This window comes from Parasteatoda tepidariorum, chromosome 5 (assembly GCF_982258835.1).
Source record: "Parasteatoda tepidariorum strain Cologne lab strain chromosome 5, Ptep-v5.0, whole genome shotgun sequence".
Lineage (NCBI taxonomy): Eukaryota > Metazoa > Arthropoda > Arachnida > Araneae > Theridiidae > Parasteatoda > Parasteatoda tepidariorum.
The window spans coordinates 79,511,825-79,536,926 of NC_141759.1; the positions used below are offsets into that span (position 1 = coordinate 79,511,825).

General features: G+C 29.5%; 1 protein-coding gene across 6 annotated transcripts in view; it reads left to right on the forward strand.

The window, feature by feature from the left end:
* Nucleotides 1-25,102, forward strand: part of LOC107437484 (uncharacterized) — a 104,733-nt gene that overhangs the window by 78,028 nt on the left and 1,603 nt on the right. For all 6 annotated transcript variants that reach the window (XM_043046922.3, XM_087164380.1, XM_087164379.1 and 3 more), the window contains 7 exons: nt 8,845-9,005; nt 12,918-13,016; nt 16,647-16,749; nt 16,848-16,911; nt 18,529-18,580; nt 19,915-19,940; nt 21,919-21,994. In XM_043046922.3, the coding sequence (XP_042902856.2) occupies nt 8,845-9,005; nt 12,918-13,016; nt 16,647-16,749; nt 16,848-16,911; nt 18,529-18,580; nt 19,915-19,940; nt 21,919-21,994 (581 nt within the window). The remainder of the gene's footprint in view (nt 1-8,844; nt 9,006-12,917; nt 13,017-16,646; nt 16,750-16,847; nt 16,912-18,528; nt 18,581-19,914; nt 19,941-21,918; nt 21,995-25,102) is intronic.

Consider the following 25,102-nt stretch of genomic DNA (forward strand, 5'->3'; position numbering starts at 1 on the left):
ATAATTTTCTGAAACTACTAAAAGAAATTCGAGTCTGTAATAAAGCACTATTATTTTCCTAATTTAGACAGCTCGACAATTTTGACTTTTTATTTAGACAACATTGCTTAGTTAAATTTTGATTTGATTTTTTAAGTTTAAGGGCATAATGCAATATCTTCTGAAAAAAGTCCGTCATATGGGTGGGAAGTAACACTTTGAGGGTCACTTTCACATTCATCAGATTTTGTTATGCTAGAAACGTTTTCTTCAACGGAAGTATCGCATTTCTGTACAACAGAAAAACTTACATTGGTACTAGATGCTGTCACCTCACTAATTTCAGGTCATGATTTTTTCTCAAAATAATTAAAAATTGTTAAATTCTTGCGTTTTGACATCCTAAAGATCCAAAAGCAGCATATATATATATATATATATATATATATATATATATATATATATATATATATATATATGTTGGCACAGAAATATCCGCTATGCTACGATCTCAAAGTTTCGAGCTGGAATGAATAACTTCAAAGAGCACAGTATCTCCAATGGTATTGTTACTGATTTCTCCACTAGTCGAAATAGTGGCGACGACGGGTTCGGCGATTGAAGGAACTTTTTGTTAAGACAAAACAAAACAGATTTAGCGACAAGCTCCGAAAGACAAACGGCAGAGATAACTCTTAGTCTGACTAACTAACTCCACTGTACTCCGCTCCCCATTTTATATAATTTTTCACTCCATCTCCAAAATTCTCGAATTGTCTCAAAGACGACAGAACGTCTAGGATTCCAGAATAATTGCGTAAAGACCTCGCGAATGACAACCAGTTTCGAAAACTATACTGGCAGGACAGAAAGGAACCAGTCCGTAACAGTATCACGTGAATTTGGTCTTAAAAGTACAACCCTGTTACAGTAAATGTTTTTTCAGTATTCTGAGAAATAACTGGAGGAAAAAAAAGTAGGCATAAGGTAAATAAAAATATATAGTCTTAAAAAATAATAGCTCGCATAATTTCTACTAAAATTTTTATTTTTGCAATTTTGTCTGAGCTCAAGGGGGGTGTTTAAACCCCTCCCTTGCGTACGCCACTGCTCCTTTTGACATGTACTTATTTACATTATTATCATGGGACTATCCGAATACGTAAAGTATTGTTTCTGATATAGTTTTAATTAATCAGAATAATTTAATTATTCTGATTAATTAATTCTTGAATAAGCTGAATTGAATGCGATTAATCCCGAGACGAGATCATACTATTAGTTTAGAAGTTATCTCTATTTTATGTACAAAAAGAGCATGATTTGTACTTGTACTAATTTGCACTTTTTACATTGCTTAACAGACAAGTGAGGTATTGTTTCGTATGCATTTTTTCTCGTTTAATTGAATCAAACCAAACACTAATCAAAAGAGCTAATATTTCAAGAATCGAAAGGATTTCTTTTTGTATAAAATGCATTGATTTTGAATTGCATTTATTTATGAACCTTACAACTTCAAAACTTTCATCCTATCAACTCGAGTTTTATTCGATTCAATTTTGAATATGAATTTTCATCGGAAATTTTATTTTATAAATTCAGATAGTCCCTAGATAGGAAAGTACACTGGTGTGCAAAACTTAAGCAACAAGTGGTTTTTCGGCCACAGCTCCCCAACGAAGTATAAGATAGCCATGAAATTGCAGTATAATATGCACGCAATTCAGTAGAAAGATTATTTGTATGCAAATTTTAGAAATAAAACGTCGTAAGTGATGTAAGTGTACGTAAACCTTGTGGGTCGGCGCGCGCAGGTCAAAGCTGTGATAAAAGGATGAAGAGCACCGTAGTTAAAGACATTCGCTGCAAGTGCAAGTGATTTGTTTTGTGAAACATGTCTTCAAGAAATCATTTAGACGACTTTACTCGAGGAAGAATGATTGGGAAGCTTGAGGAGGGGCGTAGTGTGACCAGTGTCGCCGAAGAGTTTAGTAGATATTCTTGACAAGAAATATTCTAATATTTACTCCTATCGAGTAAAAATTAGCATAAGTGTTTTGCAGTTGAACTCGCACTACATAATAATTTATCGACTAATTATATCAACAGGTTTTTTAAACAAGAGCGCAATTTATTTTAGGACGAAGACAACTGAACATAAATTTAAATAGGAGGAATTATTTTTTACAATATGACAGTGCCCTTATTTTTCAGCTATCTCTTTTTTTGATTTAGATTGTAGAAGAGTGCGACGAGCTCTTTGCATTAGCTTATAGCTCTATATTTCCATTAATGTAGCTTCCTTATTTATTCTATCGTTTTGTACATAAGACTGTTGCCATATCTCACTCTTAATTTATAGACTATAAATAATATGTACTTGCGCGAACCAATAAGAGAATCGGTCACGTGAATACTCTAAATGAAAAGCATGGAACTTTGTGAGGCTGTTCTAAACACTAATTTTTGCAGACAAATTTTCTTCCATTTCTCAGCTAGTTTACCATTTAAAAAAAAATGAATTTGGAATTTTTTGACCCGTACAGCTCCAACTTTTCTAGATGGATAAAATAATTTTGTTAACAGATGAAGAATTGCGAACAGCTTTTAATGATTTTGGAGAAAATGTTGGTCCTATTTCGCCGGCGACACGATATATATTTGAGAAGCGTTTGCTGAAACTTACAAAACTTCATGGGATACCACAAGAGAGAGCAAGTAAGGGCAATTCTAAGCCTAAAATAAAAAGGGGCAAAAATACATTGAGGAAATCGCAAAGTTGTCCCAATTTTGATGTCGCCAGGGAAGACACAGTCTACTGCGTATCCAAAATGCCTTCATCACAAAAGCAGCGGCAATCAAAAAACCACGGAAAAAAAGAAGACCGCGTTGATACTGGTGTCATAAATAATACCAAGATACTCAATCGAAACACAGATTGTTTGGATTCCGAAATGCCTCCATCACAAAAGCAACAGCGATCAACAAATCGCGCAAAAAAAGATCGCGGTTATACTGAAGTCATAAATAATACCAAAACACTCGATTCAGAGTCTGAATCTTTTTTATCGCGGAAACATAAACAAACAAACTGTGAAAGCATGAGTAACGGGAAAATAGGAAGAAATAGAATGCTGATTAAAGAGTTACCAGTCTTAAGCAAAATGCACAACACTCCACCAGGGAAAAAGGTAGAACTCGAAAAGACGAAATATGATTTGCAAATAGGAAAACTTAAGATGACGCCGGATTGGTGGTTTTGGTTTAGCTTTTCACTAAAGAGTGCTAGTTTGGCAGCAGTTATTTACATGCTACATGTTGTAGAGAACGAAAGATTTAAGTACTACAATGATTCAATTGAATCCAGGCTTCAGCCTGGAACGGCATTGATTCAAAACTTTCGCTTTTAATTGTCTTTTGGCACTTAAAATCAGAAAATAAACACGTTGAGACTATATAACTAATCAAATTTATTGCATCCAATTGGCACTAAAAAAGTTAAATAAACAGTACATGAATTTTAGGCAGCTACTTTTCTAATAGAAAACAAAATTATTTTATTCCAATTATTAAACTTACATTTCAACTATACAGATTATGACGATCTCCACTGACTTTAGAAGCTCTAACAAATAATAATTTATTTTATTGCAGAATTTTTTTTAATTTTAGAAAATGGTAATTTTAGGAAGAACTGACAATCGGAAGTGCTTTGTTGCTAGCCCTTTTTTCATGTTATAATTAAACTTTTTACTAAAATACACAGGTTGATTTTAAATTTAAATCTAGTGAACAGAGCCTTATTACTTACATTAGGTGTTTGACTTGTACTAGGAAAGTACACCAAATATTAATCCTAATTATAAAAAAATACTTAAATGTAGTTGAGTATGAACGATTTAAGCGATATTTTAGTAAAGAGTATGATAATCCAATAATCAGAATCATCTTGTTCGGAAATAAAATTGCATGTAATACAAAAGGTCTTCAAAATTCCAGTCACCGTTCTAGAGGTAATAAAAGAACAAACCTTAAACAAACAGAAGTCTGAAATTAAAGGAGGGGTGGGGGAGATTATCTTTGTGTAGGAGTATACCAAGGTAAAAAAGCAATGTATATATTCTGTATAAATAGGTGAGTCACAGATGTTGGTTCCATACTTGTATAGTACCGAAACGGCTTTAATCTAAGATGGTATTCCTTTCACCATATTTCAATTGAGTTTTAACTCATATTGTAATATGCCAAAACAAACAACTTTAATTCTAAAGTGTGGAGTTACAAAGAAATCAGGAGTGGCTGAAATATTGCCTTTTGCAAAACCTGTCGTCCAATTGCTATTTGTAGCTAATAAGTAGCAATATTCAAATGCAGTGAAAGCTTATATGTGTTACGGCCAAATCGCGAAATGGCTAAGAACGCTGTAAATCGGCTGGCCAATGTCCGATCTTTTCTTGATTTCGAGAATTGGCCGGCCAGATCGCGAAGTGGCATGGGAAGACCAGCCAAAGTTGGAAGGAAAAAAAAACATGGCACGTATTATTGGCTCCTTATAACCATAACTTCATTCTTTACCCACAGCTAACAGCTGTGAGATGTGGCCATTTGAGACAAAGTAAAAAATTAAATTTCAATTTAAAAACTTGTCTATTTTTTATATTAGAAGATAATACTATAAAAATACGAGGAAAACAGCACTCACCTCACAGTGAAATTGCTATGGAAGAATCGAGAAGCAGCAGACAAATGTCGCCACGTGGACATTCCCGCCCGAATTGCAAATGCGCCTCCTACCGGGCATTCTTGAATGAGCACATCGCGTTTTGGTCGGAACATCATGGCCACTTCGCGAAATGGCCGGCCAAAGTAGAATATTCACTGATCGTTTCAATTACATCGCACTTTGACAGAGAGGTATGGCCAAAGTGTGAAACGGCCGGCCAATTCGCGAAGTGACCGGACTTCGGGCTTTGGCCGTAACATATGCATTTATACCGCTTCTGCGGGATGTTCGTACAATCCTGCAGAAGTGGTAATTCTCAAGCAGATTTAGATTGAAGTTGATTACAGACTCCCTGCCCGTGGAGCGGTCACATGACACTTTCATCTATAGTAGAGTCCGTGGGCAGCTAAGATAATAGCAGTATAAATGGTCAGAATGAGTGAAATACAGAAGCAATAGTAGAATTAATTTTACACTGTTGTCCTACTGCTAGCTATGTTAGGAGTCAAAGCTTTGGTGGTATACTCCCAAGGGAGTATCCGTAAGCTTAGTAATGAGAAATTAAAAGTTACACTTGAGTTTATGGTTTAACGAAAAAACTAAGTTAAAAAGCTAGGGGTGCAATACTCCAGAGCACAGTGCTGTCCGATAGGATTTATTATTCGCGATCGCAACACTCGAATACGCCATCTGGGGGGAGACCGGTTTCATGCCTTTAGCCCTTCTCCCTTCCCTCTCCTCCTCTTTTCAGTTGTATGGGAATGTACTACGATATTTTCCCTTTTCTTAATATTTATCCTTTTTATTTAATAAGAATATTTTTTAAAATTTCCATAATACTTTTCTTTAGAACTATGTTTAATGTAGTTTTCAGTTCCATATAGTTTTTCAAGTTAAAAGATTTCAATCTATATGAAAATCAAGAGAGAAACTAACGTACTTCCTTCCTCTATGACTTTCCACACGCTAATGGGGAAAGCATGTGAAGTGTTGCCATAGGAAAAGAGTTCTGCTCTACGCCACCTGCAGCCCATTTCGATCGCCAATTATCTCGGCTGCAGACGATAGAAATATATCAGGAATCTTCCAAAGTTCACTCGATCGCCGATTGAAAGACTTTATTGTAGCTAGTGGTTGCTCATTTGTTGTAAAATTTTTGAAAATAAAAATTCGTTGACCGTTATTATTAGTTTTTATAGAATTCATTTTTACCAAGTAGGCGCTATCTTTGCTTTTCAACTCTACATAGTATAGAGAATTTAATGATTTGGAGGTCAATTTATCGAATTCACCCCATTGGTCTTCAAATCAGAAAATTATGACGAAACAACTATTTCTGGGCATATTTTACCACCATCTTCGATAAGAATTATTAGAAAACATAAAATTAAAATAATTTAGATAAATAAAAGTACCGGTTTAAATGCGAACGAGCAGACAGTCTTTAATAGAAGTTGGTGACTCTGGCTGCGCGTAATGACATAGCTATGCAATTCTCAATCCTTATGATGCCCAAGGGCGCCGGCAGCGGGGTGCACTTGCACCCCCCTGGTTTTTTTTTTAAACAATTAAAGAGCATAAAAAAATTTTATTAAAATTTTTTTTATTCAAAAACAAATAAGTAATTATTGATACATAACAATTAAATTTTTGTTTAATCAAACAAGAATTGTAATCGTCTTGTTAACTTAATCTCTCGTGAGACATTATAGACCGATTCCATGTTTTAATACGTCGCATTGTACTAAAAGTGCATTCAATAGTGCACTTAGTAGCTGGAAGAGTTAGGCCAATTTTGATTGTCTCCGCTACAGCTGGATAAAACGGTGTGGCCTCAATAACTAAATCGATGTATACGAGGGATTCATAAGAATTTTCTCTATTCCTCCATATTTCGTACCACGTAAATTAGTACTTTTTTTTAAAAATATCTTGTTAAAAATGAAGAAATGTATCTTGAAAAAATTTAACAGATGAAAGTATATGTAATAACAAAACAAAATGTAATAACAGATTATTTTAAAAATTTTTTTTTTTGGGGGGGGGGGTTAGTTTGTTAGAGGGTTGCACCCCCTTTTATATTATTCTGCCGGCGCCCTTGATGATGCCTACCTTCAAAATACACTTGAAATTTCCCTTTCTAACCTTTTTCAATTAGCTTAATATTTTCTTGCTAAAATAAATAAATACAAGCCGATAATCTGACTTATTCTATAAATAGACATGGATGTTTTTTCCACCTTTTAATTTGCCCCTTTCGAAGAGATTAAGACTCACCTTCAGTCAATGTAATACAAAAGTCCTTTTAATCAAATCTACTTATTCCATATCCAGTAATGATCGACTTTATTTTCCCTCTATGCGGCAAAAAGAATTTTGTACGATGATAAAATAGAGTAAAAATCTTTTCTGATTAGGAAGATTTTTACTCTATTTTATCATTGTACACTATTTTTTCTCTGTTGCATGGGAGAAATAAAGTAGATTTTTTCTGAATGCGAATTCGTATTTTTGATAAAAATGCGTTTTTGATTTATATGACCTCATTTCGATAGGTTGTTTCCATTAAGCAATAGAAACAATCAACCGATAGAAATAAGATTGCAGAAATCAGGATGCGATTCCGTTGGCATTAGAAGATTGATTCTCAGTATTTTTTCTTCGTACAAGAAAGGCAATTTAGTAGGCCAGATATAGCCATCACGATGGCTATATATTTGGTTTCGGAGCCAAAGGTTTTGAAAAACTACCAAAACGTTGATCGTCGTTCTGATTACAATTGCGCATCTAAGAGATTCCCCATTACTTAATAAGACTGTTCTAAAACAATGCTGGCTCTCACATATTACAAAGAAAAATCATCCTATGTTCTTTTTATAATGTTATTCTATGATGTATTCTTTTCTCGTGACTAAATTCAACTGCCAGAGCGTTGTGGACAGAGGGATTAATAATTTATTATTTAGTTTTCAGAAATGAAGTGAAAAGGGATTAATATTTGAACGAAAAATATTTGGTGCTGTCAAAGATAAAAGTATTGAAGATCCGCTGTAATAACGAATTTTATATCAAATTCAGAGAACCAAATGTTGCGAAAATTATAAAGGTATATCAATTAAGATGGCTTGGGCATATTTACAGATACTATGATTTAAATCCAACAAAAAAAGTGACATTTCAAAAATGTGATGGAAAAAGGAAGACAAATAGTCCAATCACCTTGGTGGAGTTGAGAAAACGTTGCATGGAATTGGGGTCAACAGTTTAAAAACTGTTAATTTCTGATGGAAAAAAACTTTTAAGGACAGCTTTGGCCTGCAACAGGCTGTAGAGCTACAAAAGAAATGACAACTGATATTTATTTAGCCTTTTATTTTTAGATGGATGTATCATGTTTATATTACATCATTATGTGTTATCAGTTTAAGATATTTTAATGTCAGAAGGATCTCATCTTTATAGTACGTCATTAAATATTAGCAATTTCGTTTCTCAATATTTAATCAATTATTCCTCATGTGTATACTACGTCATTACTTACTCTCAGTTTGATATTACAGATTTATCACCTTCACTCAATCGTTATTTGTTTGTTTTTAGAATATTTTAATACCAGAGTGATTAATTGTTTTAATACATCATCAATCAAATAAAAATAATCTGTCATATAATAATTGTGAGCAAACGTTCATTCACTTAAGTAGTGTCACAGTTGTGGGCAATATTACGTTGCTGCTTTGCCATAAGCATGTCGATGGTCACGAAACTGAGGAGCATTAAACTTCATCACCTGATTTGCCCAGTGGCCCACAGCGGCGAAATACTCAAAATATTAACTTACTAACTTAGTTATAAGGAATGTATTTTCAGTTTGCTTTTAACACTTACAATAGGTTTGTAAAAAATAATAATTCTACAAAAAATAGGCCAATTTAGAAAAAGTATGATTTCGTAACTTAAAATATTGTAGGCAATAAGTTATTAAAACATTTAGATTTATCCCTCATAACATGAAGATTGCATCTCAGCAAGTAAACAATCAGTCACTAGATGTACTTTATCCCACCCGCACTGTACATTTTTATGCTTTTACTAAAAGTTTTAACTTAAATATTTATTCAAAAATTTCCGTGCTGCAGATTTTTCAGTAGAACTCAACACCTTCCCGGAAGATTATTTCTCACATTCCGAGCCAGTTTTCATCTATGCAGTCATACATGATCGCAAGCATCTGGTCAATCCATTTCTGGATGGCTTCATCTTAAATGGAGGTTATAGATACATGTCATATGTATCGATGGTAAGATCTTTTTACTTAATACTCTCTAAAAAAACTAGTTTGCTGTTCAACGTATGATTTATTAAAATGATCAATTATACTAGAAATCAATTGCTTGAATAGTGATAGCAATTAATCATGATCAACGACATCAAGTATACGTATGTCCTATGCAGTGTCTGATTTACCTTAAGCTAGGGGTGATCAGACGTTCTTAAATTTTAAGTTATCCTTGAATTTCTTTAGTTATCCTCAAAAACATTCAGGATTTTTCTAAGCTGAAATTTCACCAAAATTTAACAAGTGTCTTCAAATTTCTACGAAAGTACACAATCTTTTCTATATGCAATAAAATATGTTGTTAAAAAAGAATCAGAAATACGCAAATTTTTGTTAAACAAGATAACGTTGCCTTACAGAGAATGCAAACGTAAAGGCACTAAGCTAAAACTTACAGATAAAAATGCCATGCTTGTCTTCAAATAATTTTAAGCATAATATTAACAAATTTTTATAATAATGTATTACTTCCTTTTACATGTATTCAGATGCAGAATATTTCAAAACTGCTTAGTAATAAGTTTGGTGCAGAAGTTTCTGTACCTGATATTAGTTATCTTATAAAAAAAATCTTGGTTGCCCACAAAGATTAATATTTTCCATAAACATACGAATGTTTTGAATAGTTATGTTATTCAAGGACTTTCCGTTTATTCGTCCTCAAATTGTGGTTTATATGTATATCTGATCATCTTACCCTAAAGTCATTGCTTTTGTAAATTCATTTTTATTATTTTTGTATTAAAGGGTGGTTCTTTTTCTGTTCTATCGCGATGTTGTAGTGTTTTAAGTGCGTTGTCTGGCGGTTGGGCCGTGTTTGGAGATTAACTTTGGGAGAGACTTAACATGTTTTGTTTCTGTTTTGCCTCCATTAGTATTTTAAAATATTAAGTTATGAGAAAAGCTAGTGCTGGTAAACCTAGAATAAAAATAGAAACATAATTTAAAAAATACAAAATAGAAACATAATTTGTTTGCCATTTAATATTATTTAAAAAAAAAAAAAAAAAAAAAAAAAAAAAAAAAAAAAAAAAATTTTTTTTTAGAATTTGAAACTTTGTGATTTACTTGGTCACTTTTTCTATGATGGATGGTTGATTGAATGTGTAAAATAACAAGCTTTCTAAAACTGGAAGAAATTTAGAAAATTTCCGGTGCATCCCTCCGCTTATGTTATGCTTAACGCAATGTGTGGACAAGCTTTATTATAGTGATTTTTGTATAAATTTGAGCAAAAGTTTACCATTTATAAGAATTTTTTGTAATTTATAAATTCTAAGTGACCGTCAGCCTAAAACAAATTTATGAAAATTAATATTGCAATATAAATAAAGAATAAGGTTTGCTACGTTTGGAGTGTAATCCCTTATTTGGCTGTAATCATGTAAAATATTGCCGGCAGTTGTTTTTTGGGTAGCATGCTTCTAGGGTCTTCTAAATTTTGTTTCGTTGAAGGCTATATTCAAAGAACGCGTAATATTGTGAACACTACAAGTATACTAATATTAAATGGCACGATTTTCCAAGCTTAGGCGTAAAAATCAATCAGAAGTCGTACGACGAATTTAAGCCCCTAGCGCCATCAGTTTTACACGGTCAACCATACATACTTAAAATTATTTCTGTAGCTGAAATAAAATTAGACATGAAGGGTTTCTCCCGTGCTATAGCGTCTTTTTAAGGCCTTAGAGACCCAGACCTAGGCTATTGGAAAATGTCTCTTCTTTTTAAAAATCATCGATAATTTATGAGAAATTATTTAAATAAACTTGAATTCTCTTATGTCATAAATTATTAAAAAACATTTTGCATACTTAAACAAAAAATGTATTTGGTCCAAGATTACTCGGAGTGGCAATAAGTACCCTGGCAATTTGGCATACAGCCTCTGAATTTCTTAATCGATTCTTAGTTCTTTGATAATAGGTAATCATTGTAATGTCTAAGTTGTATATTTAATGACATTTATTTATATTTTCCTCAATAAACCACACTATATAGTTTTATGTCGCAAAAAATAACAAAAATAATGGATGGTGTTTTCTACATTAGGGAACGCTGCAAGCTTGGGACTGCCTAAATTTCCGGGTTACTGTTTCAGTTGTATTTTAAAGCCATTTGGCATCATTGTGTTTTGAGATTCTTGCAAACAATGTATTTGATTACTTATTACTTATGTTTACAATGCTAACAATACTTGTGTTTACAATACTAAAAGTGCTAACACTAACGTAAGATGGTGCACAGCTTGCAACACGAACAAACAGTAATAAACAAATGGAAAGAGGCCAAATCAAGACTGCCACAAAAGCGAGTTATTCAAAATCTAGCAACCATGTCACCTTTTTTAATAATAAATAACAAAATAACTAAAACACATTTTCACTCCAAACTCCCCAGAATTACATAATAACATTAATATCTTATGAAAGACGGCAGATTTGAGCTCAGAAATTATCTAATTTATTTCTTTTATTGAAAACAAAATTATCCGTTTGAAAACATCGCCTATCAATAACATGTAGTAAGCAGCTGCAAACTTTTTAACCGGAACTAGAGTAGGTCCCGAGCTCGAGATTGTTTACATTTCTATTGAAAACACCATCCATAGTATTTTAAATGCGGATGCAATTTTAAAATGGATGCAATTGTAATCATAAAAGAAGTTAAAATTACTATGTTTGTAATTACGCGAGTTTCTTATAGTAGTTGATCATGATTACGTTCTAAAATCGATGATCAGTAAACACTCTGCAATTATTTGTTATTCAAATATACAGATGAAATCATCATTTTCATAAACAGCCGCTTTTGAAGAAACATAAGGTGGTCCGATTTAACAGCCAATTAATGACTTCTTAGAATTTTTACCAAAAAATTAAATAAAATTGTAAACACATTAGTGATTGCAAAACAATATTTAAACAAATGCCCTGTTGAAACATGAAAAATTACAAATTATTATTGAGTGAAGGGGGGTTAAAATATAAAAAAACCTTTGAGCAAAGGTTGAAACAAGGTCATTTTAATTTGGATTCTTTAACAGAAATAATTCAAAGTTTGAAAACTTGTTTGTGATGATTACACCTTAGAACGCTCAAATAGAATTTCATTTAAAAAATGAATCGTTCCAGTAACGATTATAGATAGGAACTAAGTTTTTAATTTAACGTTTTAGTGCATTTTTTAAGCATATTTAAAATCTGAAAAAATACTTTTTACAAACGTCATAATCTGGGCTAAACAAAAATGAATTTAATGAAGGATGCTAGATAGTTTCAAATTTGAAAAAAATAAATAAAACGCATATTCTTTATGAGGAGAAATACACGATGACACTGTTTTTGTGTTAAAAAAAAAAAGCTCGCCTTTTTTTTAAAATCATACGTCAAGTTTTGATAACGTTCTTATTTTTTCTTGCTTGTACATCATTTGCGCAAAAATAGAAGCTCGATTGTTAATAACGAAAAAATAAGAACGTTATCAAAACTTGACGTATGATTTAAAAAAAATTATCTGAAACCAGTTTAATAACCTGATGAGACTAAACTTAAAAAAATCTCTATATTAAACGCTTTTCACCTTTTTTTTTTAACAATCGAATATATTATAATGTTTAAAATCTCATCTTTATTGAAAATTATTTATCATAATTGTGATAACAACTTACTGCATTTACTCTTACTGAGCATAAATTACTGCATTCTAAAAAGAAAAAAAAAAGGAATGAGGTAGAATTTCCTTTTACACAGGGGTAGAGAAGAATTACAAATTTTGTGTGTAGAAGGAATTCTACTGTGTGTAAAATTCCTTTTACACACGGGTTATCCTGTATATTAACCATAGATTACTAAAAGTACTTTCTTTTTGTAGACTGAAATAATAAGACTTCCGTATCCATACAACACTAATTGTACAGACTATATTAAATTATGGAGAGAAAACAATGGAACAGGACCTCTTGACGAGATGGTAAAAACTTCAAACTTTTTATTCAATGTGATAATTAATTTTATTTAATAATAAATTTATCAATAAATTTTTATCTGAAAATTGATTTTTGCATACATTTTTACCATTTTATATAGTTTTTGCGATTTGTATAAATTGTTTCCACTATGCAGGAATTGAAGTTAAAAGCCATTCAAATCTTGAGTAAAACTCGACAACCTGAAATTAATTCAATCACAGAATATCTTCACTTTTTATTAAACAATTCGAAAATACTCTGAATTCAGAGCATTTATGGGGAAAAAAATTTTTTGTTGTTGTTGAATTTTCGTGTTGGTGCATATTGCTTTCGTCGCATTAATGCAAAATTAGTTTTTCTGAAGTTGTCAACAGGTAGATTTGGGGGGGGGGGAAGTTAATGCAAATTTCAATAACTTTACTTTTTGGAATATTACATTTTTCAAATTAAGCTGAAATCTTAGCTTACAAAATTACTGGGAACTTTTTTTTTTCATTTTTTTTTGTTGTTATTTTAAGCGTATAAATACAAATTTTGAAATTTAAGTTGGATTCTCACACTCACACAACTGCTATTGTGCAATCAATTGGGGCAAAAATAGATCTAAACTATTATTTTATAATGAATGAGTAACGGATAAAAAAAATAGAGAATAAACCATGCTTTTTATAGTCCATCAATTACATTAAATCTGAAAAAAAAAAAGAAAACTTTTAGCCTTTGTGACTGACACCATTAGTAAAATTTAAAAAATGAAAAAAAGTTTAAAAAATTGGGATCATTAGATTAGTTGTTTCAGCAGAAAAATATGAGTTTCACAATTCAAAATCTACAAAGCAGTCAGTACAATAACCACTCTTACTGTTAATTAATTGGTAAAATAAGAGAGGAAAAAATTATTCATCATGCCTCTAACTTACAATCGTGATTGATGAAAAATAACATATCAAAAAACAGGGGAAAGAAAGGAATTAGCAAATTATTTTTTACTTTCTCGTAGGTGGGTAAATTACAGTCAAACCCCGCTATAGTGAACTCCCGGATATAATGAACGAAATGCTCGGTCCCGTGCCTTGCTATACACGTACAATGTTATTTTTAGTGGATATAGTGAACCAAAAAAGTGAGGAAGTTGGATATAATGAACTTTTTTCTGTCTTCGACTAATTCCCCCCCCCCCCGTTTTCTTTGTAATAATTTTGAAATTTCTACTTCAAAATAAATACATATACCGATTTTTAAAACCATCTATAGAAACTACTTTTATGCGCTCGAATGGCAGGTTAGACAGGTTTAGAAAGCGGAATAACAGAAATTCAGGAAAAATTATCTGAGAGTCGGGAAGTGTTTCCATATCTGATGTTGAGGATTGCTCATCAGCTAAAGATTACTAATTTTTATTCGAACGCGAGACGAAGAGTGATGAAAAATAACACATTTTTTGCTACTGCATAATATTTTTCAGTCATTTATATGAATATAATGTAATAAAAGGGAGGAGTTTGGGAACCATTAGTGAAATTGCCTGCGTAACAGATATAGTGAACTCCCGGTTATAGTGAACCGAAATTTCGGTCCCTTGAAGGTTCACTATAGCGGGGTTTGACTGTATAACAAAATTTGCTCACTTTAAGGCTGTTTTATGAGACTATCATTGCATAAAATGTTTCTTTTTTTCTTACAAAAAATATGCTATTTTCATAATTGCTGTCACTTTGCAACAGTTACTCATGACTGCTAGGTCAAGTTTAGCCTATATTTGACCAGCAACCCTTTATTTCTATTTTGAAGATGGCGCAAAATGTCAATATGGAAAAAAAAGGGGCTGTTTTGAGAAAATAAAAAGCATTTGTGGTCTCGTAAAAAAAATTTAAAAAAAAAAAAATGAGAATAAGACAATGGTTTAGATAATTTTCTTCTAGGTGGAAAAATGTCACCTAAATGTTGATTTTCTAAAAAAAAAAAAGTTTAATACAATTTAAAATATTTCAGTTATTTGTCCATTCTAAAGCACATTTAATTTTGCACAGCAAGATGGTAGTTTAAAATTATAGATTTGCTTCAAGTCTATGACACTTAAACTGTGGCTTTTTCATTTTACTTGGCAAAAGAGCGAAAAAACAAGTTAAAATGTAATTTTTACTAATTCTAAGAGTTAGCAAAGTATTGAACTTATTTCAATTGCAAACATATAAAGACTAATTTAAGAGGTTGAGGTAATATATTCAAACATATTTTTACAGAAAATTAATACTTAGTAGTGTTTCTAAGTTTCCACAGACGTCAGTATAATACACGTAAATATGGCCTGCATGGAAATCTTAAGATTTTTTTTGGTCAAAATTTTTTTTTTCATAGTATCATTAATGTCTTTTCCAAAATCATTTTTTAGAAATTAATTTTAATTTTGTCCAGCATTTCAAAATGTCCAGAAAAACAATTAAAACTTTAGTAGATTCTGATTTAACAATACAAATTTTATTTACACAAGTTTAGTCAATAATCCTCAATATAAGAATAACAATGTTTTTTTCTAAAAAAAAAAGTAATTATTTTTATTTATTTTAACTGAAATTTTTTTTAAGACTTTCATAAGGAAAAAAAACATTTTTTTTTTTTTTGAAAACTTAATTTAAAAAACAAAATGGAAATATATATTGAAATAAGGACTGAATTTAATAAACTGGACCCTTTCTCAAGACTAATTTCAGTCCTCAGGACAGAATCCTCAATATAAAATTATTTTAATTTATTTTAACTGAAATTTTTTTAAGACTTTCATAAGGGAAAAAATTTTTTGTTGAAAACTTAATTTAAAAAACAAAATGAAAATATATATTGAAAGGAGGACTGAATTTAATCAACTGGACCCTTTCTCAAGACTAATTTCAGTCCTCAGGACAGAATCCTCAATATAAATTTTTTTTTTTAAAAAAAATAAGTAATTATTTTTATTTATTTTAACTGAATTTTTTTAAGACTTTCATAAGGAAAAAATTTTTTTTGTTGAAAACTTAATTTAATAAACTGGACCCTTTCTCAAGACTAATTTCAGTCCTCGGGACAGAATCCTCAATATAAATTTTTTTTTAAAAAATGAGTAATTATTTTTATTTATTTTAACTGATTTTTTTTTAAGACTTTCATAAGGAAAAAAAAAAATTTTTTTTTGAAAACTTAATTTAAAAAACAAAATGGAAATATATATATTGAAAGGAGGACTGAATTTAATCAATTGGATCCATACCTGCCAACTCTTCCGGATTTTCCGGAAGATTTTATTTTCATATTTAAAGTGGTAGTATGTATACACTATTTTTTCTTTAAAAAATTTAATTTTTAGATGATTTTGATCACCACTATTCTTACAAAAATTAAACACATATATTAATATGCGTTACTACCATGATCGACAGCTTAAGTTTTCTCAAATACAACGTATTTGTTTGCTTAAAATTGAAGTTTTAATTCCATTTTAATACCACTGGGAAAAATGATAATGGGAGGGATTAAAAGTTGGCAGGTATGTGGATCCTTTCTCAAGACTAATTTCAGTCCTCAGGACAAAAGAGTGGCACCCATGTATACTGTAACTTCATAAAAATTAAATTCGTTTCGTTTTATTATTTCAGACTTGCATAGAACACTGTAAACTGAATAAGTTGAAAGCAAAAAATGATTGTATTGATGAATATATTTCTTACTCCCCACATCAAGAAGAGCTTTGTGCATTTGGTACGTCTAACATTTATTTTGATTTATCTAGTACACATATAAAGTTAATAAAACAAAAACATATATTTCTTGCTAAGAAAATTAATCTAATTCCATAGGTATTGAAAAAACGAATTCTGATATTGTCAAAGATTGCGGAATGGAATGTCAGCCAGCATGTCAGTAAGTGTTAAAGAACAAAATTTATTATCTCTACTGACCATAGCGTAGCTAAATATTATTAATGGCAATTAAAACTACTTTGTCCGTTGAAAATGCACGTCACGTCCATTTTATTATTATTCTTTTTTTTACTAAATAAGGAACTATTACAAAAATTTTATAATATTTCTGAAAACGACTTTACGTTATGTTTACATATTTTCATTTTAGAAATAAGCTTTCTAGAGTTAACCATATTTTGAAAAATGTTTTCAAAATAAATAAAATTTATTTAAAATTTTGAAAAAAATGGCCACTATTAAAAATGCTACAACCAGCCAGTAGCTAAAATTTAAAGCATGTCAGTAAATTCATCCAAAACTTTTTGACCAAATCCATCCAAAATGTTTGTTTCTTTTGATTCACAAATTATGTTAGTGTGCTTTTTCTTTTAATTATAGTTAGTAAAATAACTATACGAGACAAGTATTTAATCATCTACATAGAATAAAAAATAATTTAAAAATAATCTCAACTTTACAAATTCTTAAACATTAGAATTAAAAAGTTTGCTTCTTTGCTAAAATATTAGCATTTGCTTCCAGAAATTATGGTCTCTTAACAAGTGCTTCACAAAACGTAATTAGCATTCACATGTGTGTGTGTACATAAATAACATTAAAAAGCTTCAACTAATCTTTTTATATTATTCCTTTTCAGTAAATCTATCTAAATTTATTTATTCGAAACATACTGTCTTTTAATCTATTTTTTGGCTTCAAGTTATTAATTAATTTTTTTCCCTTTACTTATTCGTGAGAAAGACTTTTTACCTCGAACTATTTAATAGACCAATCATAATTATTAAGATTTCTCTTATTCCTTGAAACGGAACAATTCATGGATTTATTAGCTTCTACTGAATAGCACTTCGATTTTGTATCAATTGGATGATAGTTCTCTCTCTAATAATTATTAGTTAAATATTGTGTCCTCTTTTCAAGCCTAAGACCTGCTTTTATCCTTCATCTCGGAAACGACTTTAGACATATATAAAATGTTGTTTGACATGGTGCTCATAGATTAAACAAGGAATGCAGAAAATCACACTAAAATCTCTGTGTTATACTATTTGTCAAGAGAACGTTTCACAAGTTTTTACCCATATCTTTTACATCACATGCAAAAAGGGAAACATTAATAAATATAATAGGTTGAAGGATTACTCAGTTTCTCATGTTTGGTAAAGGGAAAAACAAAATTGTTAGCTCTGCTTTGTTTAATCGTCATTAATATAGGATGAGAATTATTAACTGTGAGAAAGTGCTTCGTTTTGAGTAATGCATAAAAAAAGATTTTAGGCAAAGAAATAATATAAAAAGATTTATTAATTAAAATTAGCTTTTACATTTCATACAACCACTAATATGAAATTACTTAAGCACTAAAAAGTTCTATTTGGTTCAAATATACTCAATGTTAGGCAAAGTGCTAGTTATATAAAATAAACATTTAAAAATAATTTTTGAGATAAGATTATAATTTTAAAGGTATTTTTACTTCCAAACTTATTATTTTTCGTATTAATAAAAACAATCATTTATATATTATTTTCATGTTACCTTATTTTATAATTAGGGAGCAGACCTATGAAGTTAAGTATGATGAAATTGAACCAGATGACGATCCGGTAAGATTACAATTAATAATATACATAGACGTTAAAAGCATACATTGTTGACTTAATATAATTAATACAGTCAGACCTTGATATCCTGAACTCAAAAGAAAACACAATAAGTGAGTTACACAGGTTCCAACTTTGCAAACGAGCTATCAGTAATCAGAAGTGCAATAATACGAATAATGTTAACAAAATTCAAATTAGCACAATTTTAAGGTATTTTCACGACTTAATTCTATATAGATACATTCTAATATTAACAATATTATGGATTTACTATTAAAAAAAGTGATACTTTTTCCCCCAAATATTTGCTGCTAAAACAACAAAATTTCATAACTCCTGTTAGCCAAATAACCTTCCTTTTAATTAATTATTACGAAAATTCTCAAAAACTATACTTTTTATTATTTAACCGTAACACTTCAATCTTGATTACAAAATCGTAATAATTCTGGATAAATTATAATTGTTGGCAGCTTGGGATTTTCTAACATGATTAAAAATTCTTTTTGAAATTTTAGAAAATTTGTGATTTTTGTGATATTGAGGTTTGATTGTACAGTAGGGAACCGATTATCCGGAACGATCGGGACCATCGCTATTCGGGATAACTGATTTTTCCGGTTTTCTGAATCGCTACAAAAAGCCGTATTTTTTATTGTTAAACCCAACTAAAAAAAAAATATTTGGAAATAATCTTATGAGGAAAAAAAGGTTTTTTTTTAAAAAAAAATGGCGGGAAAATTTATCGAATTTCGTTCCGGTTCTTTGGTTTTCTGATTTCCGGATAACGGGTACTGTACTGTACATATTTGTAAAAAAATTTCAAGATAACTATTTCCATAATCACACTTGAAGGATAATACGTTAAACATTAGATAAAAAAAAAACTAATGATAAATAAACTGATTAATGTTCTGTTTTTGAGAAACGTTGAGCTGAAGAGCATTCCCGCTAGCCTGGTCAAATACAGAAAAAAATATCAGAAATGATTAATGACTGTGAAATTTCAAAAGGGGAAAAAGCAGATTATGTATTTTTTTAAAGTTTTCTATAGCTGTATAAATTTTTATGCATTCCACTAAAACTACTCAAGCTCCGTAGAAGAAACCTGAACAAAAAAATTTAAGATTTAAATCTATTCATTTAAAATTAAACAAACAAGTGAAAAACGCTTGAAGGAGCATGTAATGGTTATTACCATTTTTACTTAAAATATTGTAGATTAAATTAAATTTAATTAATAATTAACTACCTATTAAAAATTAGCATCAAAAATTTTTTGCACATTAAAATTGTAATACAATTTTATAAATTTTTTTTAATATCTATTTCAGTGCAATTCTGAGGATGAATATTGCAAGTAAGTTTAATTTCTGCTACATAAAATTAACTCTGCATTTCTAAATTGAATTACTTTTGAGTTGAAAATTAAAATGAGATTTTTCTGTCTAGTTTAGATGATGGAATTGTTTGAAAATATTGTTTAAATTTTATTGATTGTTTATATATTTTTGTAAATTTAATTATTAATATAAGCTTTGCATTAGTACTTAATTACATTACATCTTTAATGGCATAACATTTTTCTAAACGACATAATTCATATGCTATTTATAAATGTTATTGCCATAAAAACAATATCCCCAGTATCTTAACCTGAAACTGCATAATACTATCAAACAAAATGTTCATTTGATTTACAACATGAAATTTTCTTCTTCATTTTTGACGAAAATTAATTATTTTTCTTTTACATTAAATAAAGCGATTTTTAGTTCAATAATAATGCATTGATTGAGGGTGCATTACTTATAACAAATCATTACACATTTGCAGGCATTTTTTAAAATATTCATTTTATGAAAAAACCTCTTTTGTTACCTGGAAGTTCCATCATTGTACAGAAATAATGATTTTAAAAATTTCCAGTCTTTTTAATTGCATTTTGTTCAATTTAAATTAAACCTTTTTTCCATTAGTTATCTTTTTTTTTAAAAAAAAAGGTTTATTTTACTATTTATATATTTTTAAATCATAGAAAAATCTAAGGTTTAGAAATATTTCACTACAAATATAAAATATTTTTGTTTTTACATACATGAAAGAATGACCACTGAGAATTTAACAGCATGGGTACCACTCTAAAATATTTTAAAACTGAACTTATTTTTTGACCAATTAACACAATCCGACGTATGTAACCGGAATCTTCAGAAATTTATAGATTATTGACTCGAAAAAGTATCTTTCTATGATAATGGCACATATATTAAATCAAGGATTTGATTTTTTTTCTAAAACTTTTTTCATTTTATAAATAAATTTTTTTACAGCAATCAAGATAAAAAATAACAGCTAACTCCATAAATTTTTTTACACCAATCACTGAATAATAAACTACTAATTTTTTCATTATGCTATTCATATCTCTATATATTGCTTCAGCCTTATTTTAACGTTAGTTAGCATTTCAAAATATTGGAGGTAAAATGAAAACCGAAGGAAATTTAGACACAACAATAGTACACATTTTGTCTAAGCAAGCAAGCACTGAAGCATTATTTATAGAACCTCATTTTTTGCATAACTTTTATGTTATTGAATACTTGTGTAATAGAAGCATCAATCCCATTTTTTCATTTTGGTGGGATATCATTACTTGATTATTTTGCAACAAATATGAAAAATAACAATGTTTTCTTTAAAATGTATTATTTTATTTTTAACAGAAAATATTTACTATATTTTTAAGAAAAAAAGGATATTAATTCATGAAATTTAGTTAATTGATTTTTTCTCAAGACTGAAGAGAGGCACCCTTGTAAATAGCAACGCCATAGCCATCTTAGTTAAACTATATACCAAACTTTGATATGTCACATGACGTCAAAAGGTATTAGCTGTACATAGTAGTCTACTTTAAAAAAAAAAACTGAAAAAGAAATAATGTAAGTACTCTATTTTTATATTCTATGAATTATTCTATGCAACTTAGTTCCATAAATTGTTCTAAACAAACTTTACAAACCATTGGGGAAAAAAAAAAAACTTAAGTGACATTTATAACAGCATTTAATACACCTATCTCTTATAAGTTTCTTAGGATAAGTCATATCCATCTTAGAGTATCTTTAAATAATATTCAACTGCAATACTATTTTTATTGCATATTTTATTTTTACATTATAAGTAAATAACCATAGTATCTTCAACAAAACAATTTGAAAGAAACAAAAAAGTAAATTCTATCTGAAAAAAAAATTTAGTCACATTTACAACAATATTAACATACCTATCTGTTCTCTGTTCCATAACCTTAACTTTTTTTTTATTTTTAGGACAAGTCATATCTATCTTAGAGTTTCCTTTCGTAAATTTCGACTTACAAGCCATATATACCAACCTCAATACAAAGTAAGTTATTTGAATGAAATCTATAACTATGCATATAGTTTTTTTTTTAAACAAGCTAATTTATTAATAATAACCTCTCATCATCTCCAGCTACAGATATTATTATTATCTACGCTTTGGATGCATAACACAGTATCAATTACTCAACTCATTCAAATATTAAAAGAATGAAATCTTTTGCATCTTTAAATTTCACCCAAAATATGTGCAGTTCCTGGATTTATTAAAAAAGTAAAAATGTTAGTAGAATGAAAAATAATAAATTATTTTTCAACAGGAAAAGTTAAAAATTTGCAACAATTTAATTTTAACATTTGTAGAGAATCTATGCAAAAGTACTATTTCTTTTAAGATTTGAAAATATCATCAGGGATCTGTCTAGGTTTTTCTGACAGGTAGCTATTTTGTGAAAATTTAGACATAATTTGTGAAAAATTAAAAATTATATTTAAAAATCAACACAAAAATATGGATTTATCGTTTCTTAAAGGATACAAAAATTTAAAAAAAAAAAAAAAGTATTTTGTGAAACTACCGTTTTACCTAAAATTGAATTTGGGAAGGTACCGCTAAACGGTAGTAAATTCAGCCTGGACAGACCAGTGATTTTACATATAACTTGCTATACTGACTTTGTCAGTGGAGCTTTGAAACAAAATGAATGATATTCTGCTTATTAAGTTATTGTCAATTGACGTAAGAGCTATATTTATTGCTGTTTGTGGCTTTTTTGAAAAAGGCTATAACTCCTAATCAAAGTTGCCGTTTATTGCTATGATGGATAAAATATAACAGAACATTTAATAACTTTTCATCTACAGAACCAATTATCATGTACTTATTACTTAAAACCATAAAATGCTATCTTAATGGTTTGAATGTATAAAATGCTAACTAAATTAATTTGAGCAGATATTTAAAATTACAAAATGTATTTTCACTGAATTAACATGCTTTTCTCATTTTTATTAGATTTGGATGACTGTCAAAACAAATGGGGGTAGCTGCAAAATTTGGTTCCTTTGCCATATCTTTCGAATGTTTCAACGTGTTAAGCTTAAAATATTTTTATGAAAAATGTAATTCTTTTAAATATTTCATTTAAAGGGTCAAAAATTTTTTTGAACTTTACAGTCTAAAAATTTTTACATTTTGAGCACAATTTTAAATGATTAAACTATAAATTGTAGTTTATTTTTAGCAAAATTGAGCAGTGAATGAAGCTGTGAATGTGCAAAATTGAGCTGGTAATGAAGTTTTTCCAAAAAAATTATGCATTTTACTCCTTTTTTCTGTAAAACTATTAAACTGATTCCATTCAAATTCTTCGATTTTGCCAGTTAAAACTAATCCAAATATTATTGGAATCATATTTGAATTATATATATATATATATATATTTCATTTTTATATTTCGATAAGTGAATTTTGTAAATGTGTTCAAAAAGTTTTAAATTCTAAATAGCAATTCCAGAGAGATATGGCGAATACTCAAAATTTCAATCGATCTCCAAAACAATTATTAGGATTATTTTTAGAATACTCCTATGTTGAGGGTCAAGAATTAAAATCTGTCGAGGAAAAATGCATGTTTAATCAGATCTGTTATAACTTAAAATATCGTCTAGGCCAACCAATTAGCATATTTAAGGTAAGACTTTCGAAAGATTAAGAATGTATTTTAGACTGAGATAATCTGATTATTAAATAAAAATTATTAAAGTATTCTGACTTTTTTTTCACACACTATAAATACAGAGGATCTTAGTGGACATGAAGGTGTATAAATAGCTATAGAAATATGATTGTCAAAAATAACCTTTTTTTTTAAACCAACGTGAAATAATATTGGATGCTTAGGAGCAGTATTACATCAAATGTTTTGCAAAAAACATGAATGAAGCAAGCACAAACGAAAGTTCATAAATTTATATAATATAGTTTGACCTGTGATTGAATTCTAACTGTGTACAGCAAGATCGGTTAATATCCTGATTTCGGATGTATCTTTTCTGTTCATAAGTCAAAGTTTCAGGATTCATTTAGTTTGTCCAATATACACAAGACCACATTGGCACAAAATTTGATAAATACCCCAGCTATTAATATCAGCAATAGGGTTTTTAAGATGCTGTCTTGTGGGCCATAGTTTGCCCATCCCTGCCCCATACTATGCATTAATAGCTTGGCTATTTATCGAATTTGTGTCAATGTGGTATTTAGTATATTGGACAAACTAAATAAACCTTTAAACTTTGACTTAAAGAACAAGAAAGATATGTCTAAAATAATACACTAACCAATCTTCTCTCACTATACTCAGTTGGAATTCAAATCACAAGTTTTCTTCTACTAAAATCACTCAACACTACTTTTCATCTTCATATTTCTGCGAACACAAAATCTCAAAAAACTTTTGGCATGCATTCATAACCTATTGTAACTAGTTTTAACTCTTTGTCGCCACCTCATTTTTGGCATAATTATTTTGAAAAATATTGATTCATACCACAAGGATGAGTTTTGTAAAAAAGCTGATAATAGAAATTCAAAAACGTTATGTGCAAAAACAATTTTTAAATAATAAAAAAAAAAAATACCTGAAATATAAGCAAAGGAAAAGTGCATGTAAAAAGCATTTATACAAAAAATGTTATCACAATTTGAATAAATATATCAATGCAAGATTTTAATTTGTTTATTTAAATTGTGTGAATATGAATTTTAAGGCATGTTTTTAAAACCACAAGAATACAAATTTTAATTTTTTATAGCGTTAATATGAATCTGGATGCTTCTTTTTAAAACCGCTTGAATACGATTCCGTTGTACATTCAGTGAGTCATTTGAACATTAATTATAATAGTGGGTTCTAAATCAAATGAATACAAAAAGCAATAGTTGATATAAAATTAAAAAAATGCAAAACACAATCTTAAATTGCACAAATAGGAATCGTGATGTATCAATATATTCTATCAACAGTCACGACAGGAAAGTCATGTAATTTTGACCGCGGTTACATTAAGTGAACAGGACCTGAACTGGTATTTTTCTTATCTAAATTTCTACACCACAACTATCGAGAGGACTTTCAGCCAAGACAGA